A 13,613-nucleotide genomic window follows, 5' to 3' on the forward strand; every position below is an offset into this window, starting at 1 on the left:
CTATCATTCTACAATGTAAAAAATAGTACAAATAAAGTAAAACCTTTGAATGAGTAGGTGTGTCCAAACTTTTGACTGGTAGTGTATATATATATATATATATATACACTGTATAAAAAAATTACAAGTAATAATATAATATACAGTGGGGAAAAAAAGTATTTAGTCAGCCACCAATTGTGCAAGTTCTCCCACTTAAAAAGATGAGAGAGGCCTGTAATTTTCATCATAGGTACACGTCAACTATGACAGACAAAATGAGATTTTTTTCTCTCCAGAAAATCACATTGTAGGACTTTTAATGAATTTATTTGCAAATTATGGTGGAAAATAAGTATTTGGTCAATAACAAAAGTTTCTCAATACTTTGTTATATACCCTTTGTTGGCAATGACACAGGTCAAACGTTTTCTGTAAGTCTTCACAAGGTTTTCACACACTGTTGCTGGTATTTTGGCCCATTCCTCCATGCAGATCTCCTCTAGAGCAGTGATGTTTTGGGGCTGTCGCTGGGCAACACGGACTTTCAACTCCCTCCAAAGATTTTCTATGGGGTTGAGATCTGGAGACTGGCTAGGCCACTCCAGGACCTTGAAATGCTTCTTACGAAGCCACTCCTTCGTTGCCCGAGCGGTGTGTTTGGGATCATTGTCATGCTGAAAGACCCAGCCACGTTTCATCTTCAATGCCCTTGCTGATGGAAGGAGGTTTTCACTCAAAATCTCACGATACATGGCCCCATTCATTCTTTCCTTTACACGGATCAGTCGTCCTGGTCCCTTTGCAGAAAAACAGCCCCAAAGCATGATGTTTCCACCCCCATGCTTCACAGTAGGTATGGTGTTCTTTGGATGCAACTCAGCATTCTTTGTCCTCCAAACACGACGAGTTGAGTTTTTACCAAAAAGTTATATTTTGGTTTCATCTGACCATATGACATTCTCCCAATCCTCTTCTGGATCATCCAAATGCACTCTAGCAAACTTCAGACGGGCCTGGACATGTACTGGCTTAAGCAGGGGGACACGTCTGGCACTGCAGGATTTGAGTCCCTGGCGGCGTAGTGTGTTACTGATGGTAGGCTTTGTTACTTTGGTCCCAGCTCTCTGCAGGTCATTCACTAGGTCCCCCCGTGTGGTTCTGGGATTTTTGCTCACCGTTCTTGTGATCATTTTGACCCCACGGGGTGAGATCTTGCGTGGAGCCCCAGATCGAGGGAGATTATCAGTGGTCTTGTATGTCTTCCATTTCCTAATAATTGCTCCCACCGTTGATTTCTTCAAACCAAGCTGCTTACCTATTGCAGATTCAGTCTTCCCAGCCTGGTGCAGGTCTACAATTTTGTTTCTGGTGTCCTTTGACAGCTCTTTGGTCTTGGCCATAGTGGAGTTTGGAGTGTGACTGTTTGAGGCTGTGGACAGGTGTCTTTTATACTGATAACAAGTTCAAACAGGTGCCATTAATACAGGTAACGAGTGGAGGACAGAGGAGCCTCTTAAAGAAGAAGTTACAGGTCTGTGAGAGCCAGAAATCTTGCTTGTTTGTAGGTGACCAAATACTTATTTTCCACCATAATTTGCAAATAAATTCATAAAAAATCCTACCATGTGATTTTCTGGATTTTATTTCCTCAATTTGTCTGTCATAGTTGACGTGTACCTATGATGAAAATTACAGGCCTCTCTCATCTTTTTAAGTGGGAGAACTTGCACAATTGGTGGCTGACTAAATACTTTTTCCCCCCACTGTATATAATATGCCATTTTGCAGACGCTTTTATTCAAAGCGACTTACAGTCATGTGTGCATACATTTTTTTACGTATGAGTGGTCCCGGGGATCGAACCAACTACCCTGGCGTTACAAGCGCCATGCTCTACCAATTGAGCTACAGAGGAAAAAAATTGAAATAGTAACACAATAAAATAACAACGAGGCTATATTCAAGGAGTACCGGTACCGAGTCAATGCAGGGGTTGAAGGAAATGCACCCGTCTTATTGGACCGAAAGGTATTGTCTAGGGAAGAGATAGGCAATTTCCTCAGGACTACCTAGCTGATGACTCCTGACTGTCCCTGTCCCTAGTCCACCTGGGCGTGCTGCTGACCCAGTTTCTGCTGTTCTGCCTGCTGACCTGTTCACCGGACACCCCCCCACACATGCTGTCTCAACCTCTAAATGCTCAGCTATGAAAAGCCAAATGACATTAACTCCCGAGGTGCTGACCTCTTGCACCCTCTACAACCACTGTGATTATTATTTGACCCTGCTGGTCTTCTGTGAACTTTTGAACATCTTGAAGAACGATCTGGCCTTAATGGCCGTGTACTCTTATAATCTCCACATGGCACAGCCAGAAGAGGACTGGCCACCCCTCAGAGCCTGGTTCCTCTCTAGGTTTCTTCCTAGGTTCCTGCCTTGTTCCTGCGTTTTTCCTAGCCACCGTGCTTCTACATCTGCATTGCTTGCTCTCTGGGGTTTTAGGCTCGGTTTCTGTATGAGCACTTTGTGACAACTGCTGTTGTAAAAAGGGCTCTATAAATACATTTGATTGATTGATTGTATTATATTGTTTGTAAGTCAATTTCCTTTTTGGGTTTTGTTGTACATAATAATACAGTGTATTATAGTCTTTTCGTCATCCATTGGACATCTTGCACTATACGGACATCCTGCAATTGTAAAAAAACAACATTCTGCACTCACCTTAGCCGTATTCGGCAATTTTTATAAAATGTATGAATTATAGACAGTAGAATAACCAACACTAATTCAGTGGAAATATGGTCGGTAAATATTGGCATTTTATTATATCATTTTCACTGACTTAACAGACAAATCCAACATACAAAACACATAAATACGGCATTATCTAAATAGAAAATAATACTCTTTAGAAATCATTTACATTTAGCTATTCCTATGTACAGTTTTTAGAGTGCATTCTATTGCTGTGTGCTATCAGAGGGAGCTGAGCTACTGTGAAGGATCAGTAGAGGGCAGCAGAGGGTCGTGTCGGTGAGAGAGTCCAGCTCTAACTATGCTCCTCTGCCCTCCTGCATCAATTCAGTAACATCAGAAAACGTCATATACTTAGGCCTTATACCAAATCTTTCCATTCTGAGAAAACTATTATTATCGTGAGTCCAGTCCTGGCTTGTGTGAGTAAGGACGCAGTTCTAAGCGACACAGATTCATCAGAGCTCATGTTTTTCATTCTATTATTCCTATACATCGTCCAGGCACTCAACACTTGTGGTGCTTCCACTTCCGCGTGGCCACTGCGATGCTGTGGTCCTCCTTGTGCCAGGGGAAGAGGCGGGTGAGAGCCAGGGTGCCATCTGGCTGCACCGCCCCAGTCAGCAGGTAGAGCTGGGTGCGGCCGGGCCGGACTAGGGCGTTGGCACAGCGCAGGTTAATGAGCAGCCACTGCTGGAGGAGGTGCTGGGTGTCGTAGGGCAGGAGGGGGCCCTGGCGGATAAACTCTACCCTGCCCTCCACCTCAAACTCTGGCTCCCCTGAGGGCAGGCGCCGGCGAGACAGTTTGGCTGTTACAGCTGGGGGAAGAGAGAGAGGAGAGAGGGTGAGTATGCTAGCTTAGACAGAACTACACACATATGTATGGTACAAACACACACAAATATACACACCAATACACACACAAATGAACACTAATACACTTGCGTAACACACTAATCAATAGAAACATGCACAGACATGCAGTTCATTATTGCACATGCTTACCAAAGTCATCCTGGCACAGAGCGTCCAGAACTGTCTTCAGTGAAGGGTGCTCCTCCACAGAAGGACAGGCTTGGCATGCAGGCTTAGGTAATGCTTTGGCGAGGTGACTGTTGCTGTGTTTGGGGTGGGGGGTCAGGCACATGTCCTCTTGGGCAGGGAAACGGTCACAGTCCAGCGCCTCTGGCCAGACGTGGCTCTGACAGGCCAGTACTGGGGCACAGCTGTCCCTGACGGCCACGCACAGGCTATGGCATGGCTGGATAAACCTGGAGATGGAAAGAGAGACACAGGGTTAGGTTTAAGAACGCAGTGGGTACTCGCTGGAAATTACAGGAATGTTACACTGTAGACACACACTGGTGTGGATAGATTGAGGGTGAAAAGTGAGTAGTGGATAGATTCCTCTTAAGAAGGAGTTAGCAAGAGAAAGTGGGAAGGAACTAGGCAGACAGACTCAAACACGGGAGAAAGAACAGCCAGATTGACAGAGAAGGAAAAGAGTGGCATAGTATGGAGATAGAGACACAGACAGACAGACAGACAGACAGACATACAGACAGACAGACACGGGCACAGCAAGGACATACAAAGGTAGAAGAGGACATGAATAGGTAAAAGGCAAACAGAAGCTATATACGTACGTGTCGAGGCAGACGGGGGCGATGAGGGAGCAGAGGAAGGCTTGGGCCTGGGGATGGCAGCCAGTCTGCAGCAGGGGTCTCCAGTCCTCCGAGCGGGGAACCACTTCGCCCTCCAGGCTGCTGTGGCCCAGGAAGTTAGGCAGCCTCATCTCCGAGTAGCCCACGTCCTGGCACACACTCATCTGGTGGGGGATGGGCACGCACCGGGTCGACTGGCCCAGGTCGAAGCCCCAGGCTGGGGTCAGGAGAACCAGGAGAGCCAGGGTGACAGTGAGGAGATCCATAGCGAAGAGAAACAAAGTCCTGACTGAGAATCCAAAGGAGAAGACGGGTGCTGCTGTTGCTTGTTTCTGTAGGAGAGGTAATGTCTCTCTGTACCAGTGGTCTCCTCTATATATGCAGTCAGCCCAGCCCAATCAGACTGTTATCAACTACCGATCAAAGGGGCTGAGACGGCATGTGAGAGGAGACAATGGCTTGTTTTGTGATGAATGCAGACAGAGAGGGGGGTAATAGGTGAATGGAAGGAGGGAGGGGGTTGGGGGGCGGGGGGACGACATTATGAGAGCAATCACAGCCAAAGCATTGCAATGCAAACTATTAGATTTGGCTCTACCCAGTCCATTTCACCACTGAAAATGTATGACTTTTACACTAGACATGGCTACTGTACTGTTTAGTTCACACAGGCTGCTTTGCTGGACATTATGTATTCATGTACTTTGGACTTTTATCTTATGAGCTATTGTTTTGAGAGGCAAATACACTAGTGCAATGACAGACTCTCAAATGTATATTATTCTAAAAACTATTTGATGAAGAATGTTTACAGTTCATATTCTACACAGGAGTAAAAGTGTATTTCATTTTAGAGGGTTGTGTAGACAGACAGACAGTCTCCTTAATATTGAGCCTCTTTCATGTCTCCTCCTTTACTAATATAAAGGGTTTCCTGAGAAGAAGAGCGCAGCCCTGATCACACTCCCATTAGCAGCACAGTGTTTCCGGCTGTCTCATGTGGCTTTGATGTGACACTAGATTACAGTCTAATTCAAATGCTAAACAACAGCAAGCTACAGCTGTCTACCTACTGTAGCTATCTGATCATACTTGACTGCCACATAGACAGACACAAACAGTCATACGAAGCTATGAGTCTCTATGTTGCATAAAAACATGCAATCCACTGGTCACACCATGTCATTTCAAGGTGATAATTTCAACCATTTTTAGGCACAACAAAGTTCAAATGGGAATACAATGTCAGATATTTAGTATTTATACAATAATTTAATGTATTACCAATGTGCTTCATCTAATAGCACAACCAAATGACCTGGATTGCAGTTGAGATTACAAAAAAATACATAGCGTAAGTGATCAATGCTGTTCAAGATTCTGCACAGATTATTATAGCAATTGTCAAGATCTCCACAGACCTGCGACCTTTGCATGTTTTCTTGAACATGCACGCTTTCATTTATACAGTGCCTTCAGAAAGTATTGATACCCCTTGACTTATTCCACATTTTGATGTGTTACAACCTGAATTCAAAATGGATTAAATTATTTTTTTAAATCTCACCCATCTACACACAATATCCCATAATGACAAAGTGAAATTATTTATATTTTTATTGAAAATGAAATACAGAAATATCACATTTACATAAGTATTCACACCCCTGAGTCAATACATGTTAGAATCACCTTTGGTAGCGATTACAGCTGTGAGTCTTTCTGGGTAAGTCTCTGCAATATTTGCCCATTATTCTTTACAAAATTCTTCAAGCTCTGTCAAGTTGGTTGTTGATCATTGCTAGACAGCCATTTTCTAGTCTTGCCATATATTTTCAAGCCGATTTAAGTAAAAACTGTAACTATGCCACTTAGGAACATTCAATGTTGTCTTGATAAGCAACTCCAATGTATACTTGGCCTTGAGTTTTAGGTTATTGTCCTCCTGAAAGGTAAGTTTTTTCTCCCAGTGTCTGTTAGAAAGAAGACTGAAACAAGTTTTCCTCTAGGATTTTGCCTGTGCTTAACTGTATTCTGTTTATTTTTATCCTAAAAAAAACACCCTAGTCCTTGCCGATGACAAGCATACCCATAACATGATGCAGCCACCACCATGCTTGAAAATATGAAGAGTGGTACTCAGTGATTGATGTGTTGTGTTGGATTTGCCACAAACATAATGCTTTGTATTCAGGACAAAAACGTCATTTTTTTGCCACATTTTTGCAGTATGACCTAAGTCCCTTGTTGCAAACATGATGCGTGTTTTGGAATATGTTTATCCTGTACAGGCTTCCTTCTTGTCATTTAGGTTAGTATTGTGGAGTAAATACAATATTGTTGATCCATCCTCAGTTTTCTCATATCACAACCATTAAACTGTTTTAAAATCACCATTGGCCTCATGGTGAAATCTCTGAGTAGTTTCCTTCCTCTCCGGCAACTGAGTTAGGAAGGACGCCTGTATCTTTGTAGTGACTGGGTGTATTGATACACCATCCAAAGTTAAGAACTTCACTATGCTCAAAGGGATATTCAGGGTCTGCTTTTTTTTTTTTTTTTTTACATTTCGGTGCTCTTCTTTGCGAGGCATTGAAAAACCTCCCTGATCATTGTGGTTGAATCTGTGCTTAAAATTCACTACTGGATTGAGGGCCTTTACAGATAATGATGTACAGTGGGGAAAAAAAGTATTTAGTCAGCCACCAATTGTGCAAGTTCTCCCACTTAAAAAGATGAGAGAGGCCTGTAATTTTCATCATAGGTACACGTCAACTATGACAGACAAAATGAGAAAAACTATTCCAGAAAATCACATTGTAGGATTTTTTATGAATTCATTTGCAAATTATGGTGGAAAATAAGTATTTGGTCAATAACAAAAGTTTCTCAATACTTTGTTATATACCCTTTGTTGGCAATGACACAGGTCAAACGTTTTCTGTAAGTCTTCACAAGGTTTTCACACACTGTTGCTGGTATTTTGGCCCATTCCTCCATGCAGATCTCCTCTAGAGCAGTGATGTTTTGGGGCTGTCGCTGGGCAACACGGACTTTCAACTCCCTCCAAAGATCTTCTATGGGGTTGAGATCTGGAGACTGGCTAGGCCACTCCAGGACCTTGAAATGTTTCTTACGAAGCCACTCCTTCGTTGCCCGGGCGGTGTGTTTGGGATCATTGTCATGCTGAAAGACCCAGCCACGTTTCATCTTCAATGCCCTTGCTGAAGGAAGGAGGTTTTCACTCAAAATCTCACGATACATGGCCCCATTCATTCTTTCCTTTACACGGATCAGTCGTCCTGGTCCCTTTGCAGAAAAACAGCCCCAAAGCATGATGTTTCCACCCCCATGCTTCACAGTAGGTATGGTGTTCTTTGGATGCAACTGAGCATTCTTTGTCCTCCAAACACGACTGAGTTGACTTTTTACCAAAAAGTTATATTTTGGTTTCATCTGACCATATGACATTCTCCCAATCCTCTTCTGGATCATCCAAATGCACTCTAGCAAACTTCAGACGGGCCTGGACATGTACTGGCTTAAGCAGGGGGACACGTCTGGCACTGCAGGATTTGAGTCCCTGGCGGCGTAGTGTGTTACTGATGGTAGGCTTTGTTACTTTGGTCCCAGCTCTCTGCAGGTCATTCACTAGGTCCCCCCGTGTGGTTCTGGGATTTTTGCTCACCGTTCTTGTGATCATTTTGACCCCACGGGGTGAGATCTTGCGTGATTATCGAGGGAGATTATCAGTGGTCTTGTGTGTCTTCCATTTCCTAATAATTGCTCCCACAGTTGATTTCTTCAAACCAAGCTGCTTACCTATTGCAGATTCAGTCTTCCCAGCCTGGTGCAGGTCTACAATTTTGTTTCTGGTGTCCTTTGACAGCTCTTTGGTCTTGGCCATAGTGGAGTTTGGAGTGTGACTGTTTGAGGTTGTGGACAGGTGTCTTTTATACTGATAACAAGTTCAAACAGGTGCCATTAATACAGGTAACGAGTGGAGGACAGAGGAGCCTCTTAAAGAAGAAGTTACAGGTCTGTGAGAGCCAGAAATCTTGCTTGTTTGTAGGTGACCAAATACTTATTTTCCACCATAATTTGCAAATAAATTCATAAAAAATCCTACAATGTGATTTTCTGGATTTTTTTCCCTCAATTTGTCTGTCATAGTTGACGTGTACCTATGATGAAAATTACAGGCCTCTCTCATCTTTTTAAGTGGGAGAACTTGCACAATTGGTGGCTGACTAAATACTTTTTTTCCCCACTGTATGTATGTGTGGGGTACAGAGATGGTGTAGTTATTTAACAAATATATATATCACTATTATTGAACACAGAATGAGTCCATGCAGCTTATTGTGTGATTTGTTAAGCACATTTTTACTCCTGAACTTATTTATGCTTGCCATAACAAAGGGGTTGAATACTTATTGACTCATGATATTTCAGCTTTTCATTCTTTATTAATTTAGAAAATGTTCTACAAACAAAATTCCACTTTGACATTATGGGGCATTGTGTGTAGATCAGTGACACAAAATATAAACTTAATCCATTTTAAATTCAGGCAGTAACACAAAACAATTTGGAAAATGTAAAGGGGTGTGAATACTTTCTGAAGGCTCTGTAGTTACGGTAGGCTAACCTCTAAATGTGGCCATGGAAGTGTTACTCATTTTAAGGTTGAATAAATACTGTTACATTCGTTTGTAAGATAGCCTTAACTTTAGGCTATTTATTGTATAACAAAAGTATTATTGACAACGCAACCAAATATCAACATTTAAAGGATATCTAATGCTTGGATAGTTTCATCTGAGCCACTGGCTTAATCCTATTCTTTAACTTTTATTTTTGGTTTAGTTGGAGATGTAAATCCAACATAAATGATCATTTGTTAACTTCTATTAACAAGTTAATAGGCTATTTACTGTATTGCAAAAGTGATACTGAATTGTGTTTGGTTGTCAACGCAACCAAATATCAACATTTGAAGCCACTGACTTAGTCTGGCTTAGGACTGATGGTAGCGCTCACCTTGTCTTCTCCGGACAAGCTTTTTTCCGGATGCCCCAAACAATCGGAAAGGGGATTCATCAGAGAAAATGACTTTACCCCAGTCCTCAGCAGTCCAATCCCTGTACCTTTTGCAGAATATCAGTCTGTCCCTGATGTTTTTCCTGAATCAACTTTAGGAGACGGTCCTGGCGCTTGCTGGACTTTCTTGGGCGCCCTGAAGCCTACTTCACAACAATTGAACCTCTCTCCTTGAAGTTCTTGATGATCCGATAAATGGTTGATTTAGGTGCAATCTTACTAGCAGCAATATCCTTGCCTGTGAAGCCCTTTTTGTGCAAAGCAATGATGACGGCACGTGTTTCCTTGCAGGTAACCATGGTTAACAGAGGAAGAACAATGATTTCAAGCACCACCCTCCTTTTAAAGCTTCCAGTCTGTTATTCTAACTCAATCAGCATGACAGAGTGATCTCCAGCCTTGTCCTGGTCAACACTCTCACCTGTGTTAACGAGAGAATCACTGACATGTTGTCAGCTGGTCCTTTTGTGGCAGGGCTGAAATGCAGTGGAAATGTTTTTTTTCTAAGTTCATTTTCATGGCAAAGAGAGACTTTGCAATTAATTGCAATTCATCTGATCACTCTTCATAACATTCTGGAGTATATGCAAATTGCCATCATAAAAACTGAGGCAGCAGACTTTGTGAAAATTAATATTTGTGTCATTCTCAAAATGACCACAACTGTAGATAGAGCCACTTGCCAGTAGAAGGTGCTGCCCAGCCTATTGTTTTGTTTTTCTGATAATGGATATAACGTTAAAGACCTGTCTTTGTTTCAAAGGTACAAATTCAACATATTTTATACAAGGTTTGTCTATGTTGAAAATTGGTTACACTAACCAGGTTTCCATCCAACCATGTCATGCAGATGAATTACCTCGCAGATGAATTACCTCACACATGAAAAAAGTCAAGACTGGGCTGATGGAAACGGGATATATAGGTACAATTTTATAAATGCGAAAGACAATTTGTTCATTCTACATGTTGTTCCGGTAGAATTAATAATGCGACAAATTGCGGTGGAAACACCTTTATACGCAAATATTGATATAATAACTATCATATCGAAGTAAACTTGGGAGTCACGCGATAATATGGTGTGTGCTCCTCCAACTACGACTCGCAGATGAAATTAATGATGATAACTTCACAGAGTGGTGAAAGTGCACGTGATGAGGTTGATGCTCCTTTCCAATAAATATCGAGGGTGTTATTCTGGTGACATGATGATCGATGCTTGACTGCCATTTATCAAATAAAAATAATATAGGTCTTATCCATAATCTCATAGGTCTTATCCATAATCTCATAATGTAGGTAGCCTACCCCCACTGTCTCTGCGAGTTGTTGGCTAGAGTGCACGTTCGAAGAGCAGAGTGGGCACATTTCCTATATTACGCAACAGTTTTTGTGACAAAACCATCAGTAAAGTTGAAAATGCGATGGAAACCCATTTAACTTGTATTTTTCATTCCGTACATGGGAAATTAACCGCAAACGTAATTTTTAATGTGCAGTACGTCATCACGCACAGACCTTTATCCGCAATACGTCAGTTTGATGGAAACATCTCTGGTAGGAACATGCGCAAATTCATTTATGCAGATTTTAGAATATTCGCATGGAAATCTCTCACAAATTGGATGGAAACCTAGCTACTGATGACAATCCTGTGGTTTAAAATTCACTCCCCTCCCCCATTTTTTTTTTTTACGTTTATGATTTTATTTCAAATACAGTGTATTTTCCACCTTGATTCCACGTCACAATATGTTGACAAATTATGATGAAACAACTTCAACCAGTTTGTGCCCAGTGGGATTTCTGTTGGCAATTATTTACACTTTCAAATCATAGAACCAACTTCCCTTCTTTTAAAGCTTGTGCAAAAAGTAATTATGCAAATTAGACATTTTCTGCTTTATATTGCACATTAAGAGTACCAACAAATTCCAGAAATTCCTGGGAAAAGAGACAAGAGATGGATTATATTGATTATAACAGAAAAAGTATTTCAATGCAGTTTTGGAGGAACACTGTCCTATTATCGTCAGACAGCCACAGGATGCTCCTACCCTCTCAGCAATTAGAAGAGATCTCACACTGCGATGCAGACTGGTGGTCCAGGCTCCGCTTCTAATGACGGTCTGGCATTCTCCCTCCCTCCGTTTCTCAGGACTCTAGCTTCTAATGGCAGCAGGAAATGAAAGTACAGTTAAGCAACTCAACGCAATTGTGTGGATTATGTCTGTCTCCAAAACCACGTTCAGATGTGTATCTTCTATGGGTTTGTGCCCAGAAGGCTTAAAGTCAGTAATAAGGCTGGGTCTTGCTGTCCCACACACAAGGAATAGTGGCCGAGGCTGAAGACCTGCCAGGCTAGCCAAGCTAAGCCCCAGGGTCCGTATTCATAAAGCGTCTCAGAGTAGGAGTGCTGATCTAGGATCAGGTCCCCCCTGTCCATGTAGTCTTATTCCTTATGATGTTAAAGGCAAAACAGATCCTAGAGCAGTACTCTTACTCTGAGACGATTTATGAATACAGACCCAGTCGGTCTGGCCCCTTACTCTCCCACAGCCTTCAGTCTCCAGTCAGAGCTCCACCGGCCCCAGCTCTGCAGCCCCCTTCTAAAGGATTACTGCTTGCCCCAGTCTGATCTGAGCCGGGGCCCTGGGTTCAGACGAGGAGCGCTACTGAGGGGCAATTAGAGCCACAGACCAATTTGTCAGAACAATGGGGCCACACGTTTAACAAGCTCCCTCTGCCATTATCCCGGCAGGGAGCTGTTTTTCTTCTTAACAGCTCCCCTGCCCATCTGTAGACGCTGTGTTTGTGTTGGTAATGTGTGGCCTGCCCTAAGCTGCCTGCTAATAATGGAGACTACTGTTCTGTTGGGCACCCGTCTATCAAAGTCTAGTGGAGATGCACAGGAGCAGCACACCCACACTGATACAGTACGTTCACTGTAAAACCAGTCGGACTAGCTAGCGTACTAGTCTTTGTGTTTATGGTCATCGTACTCTAGGTGCATCTACCTATACCATAATTGTAGTGTGTTAACACCTGGTTTCAGTGTACAATAGGGGTCCAGACAAACTGGTAATTGAATCAGTACCGCAATAGCAGAGTGAGCTCTGTACACTACCAACCACTTCTCTACAATTAAACCCGTCCACGTCAGCAAGTTCTCACTTAAGACTCCATTGTTTATATTTAGATACTAATTAATAGTATTTGGAGCTGTAGATCATTGTAGGTCTGTTTGCTTGGCTATCATGAGAGTAAGTCAGTCATGTTGCCCCTACCATACAACATTCCTAAACTGTGGGAGTAAGGAACTGAAATGTCTTTTTGTACATCTTTGCTCTTCATTTTAATCATTTAGCAGACGCTCTAATCCAGAGCGATTTACAGGAGCAATTAGGGTTAAGTGCCTTGCTCAAGGGCACAGACAGATTTTTTACCTAGTGGGCTCGGGGAGTCGAACCAGCAACCTTTCGGTTACTGACCCAATGCTCTTAACTAGGATACCTGCAAGTAGTCAACACAGCATCATCTGACAGTGAAGGAGAGAGTTGACTTAGCATAGGCTAGGGCCCTGTGTTTTGCGCAATCATGTGACATAGCAAGATTTTATCCTGTATTTTAAGGCTTATCCAGAAATAAGACTTATACCAAAAATGAAAGCAATTGTCTGAGGATGGTGGACTACCAGACTTGAAAAAGGGGCAGTTTGATGAAAAAGCTTTAAATAAAAAGGTTAAAAATCCAAGCATGTCACATGATTGTGCAAAACCCAGGGCCCTAGCAGATATGCCAACCATTGGATGTAGACAACCATAACCTTTCTATTGAGTGACTACTATTTTTAAGCATCTCAGACATTTTATAGCTATGTGAGGAATGGGATACACTGGGCTGCAGGTAACTGTGTCTAAACACCTCTGTGTGGCAGACGGGCAGCGTCTGTCTGTCTACCAACAGGTCCACATGGAGACTGGATGTGGAAATTGACAGTGAATCTCCAGTGACAGTCAGCCCTGGTGGAGCCCAGCGAGTGTAGGGGGAGATGGAGAGAAGGGGGGTGGGGGGCTCAATCCGTTTTATTTGAGTGTGCTGCGC

At 42.6% G+C, this 13,613-nt stretch overlaps 1 protein-coding gene across 1 annotated transcript; it reads right to left on the minus strand.

The window, feature by feature from the left end:
- Positions 1-2,871: 2,871 nt before the first annotated feature.
- LOC121531309 (secreted frizzled-related protein 2-like) lies at positions 2,872-4,679 on the minus strand. Its single transcript, XM_041836544.1, has 3 exons — positions 4,386-4,679; positions 3,745-4,010; positions 2,872-3,557 (listed from the first exon to the last, which is right to left on the minus strand). The coding sequence occupies exons 1-3, from the start codon at positions 4,667-4,669 to the stop codon at positions 3,247-3,249; spliced, it is 861 nt and encodes a 286-aa protein (XP_041692478.1). The 5' UTR covers positions 4,670-4,679; the 3' UTR covers positions 2,872-3,246.
- Positions 4,680-13,613: the final 8,934 nt, after the last annotated feature.

Source organism: Coregonus clupeaformis, chromosome 19 (genome assembly GCF_020615455.1).
Source record: "Coregonus clupeaformis isolate EN_2021a chromosome 19, ASM2061545v1, whole genome shotgun sequence".
Taxonomy (NCBI): Eukaryota; Metazoa; Chordata; class Actinopteri; order Salmoniformes; family Salmonidae; genus Coregonus; species Coregonus clupeaformis.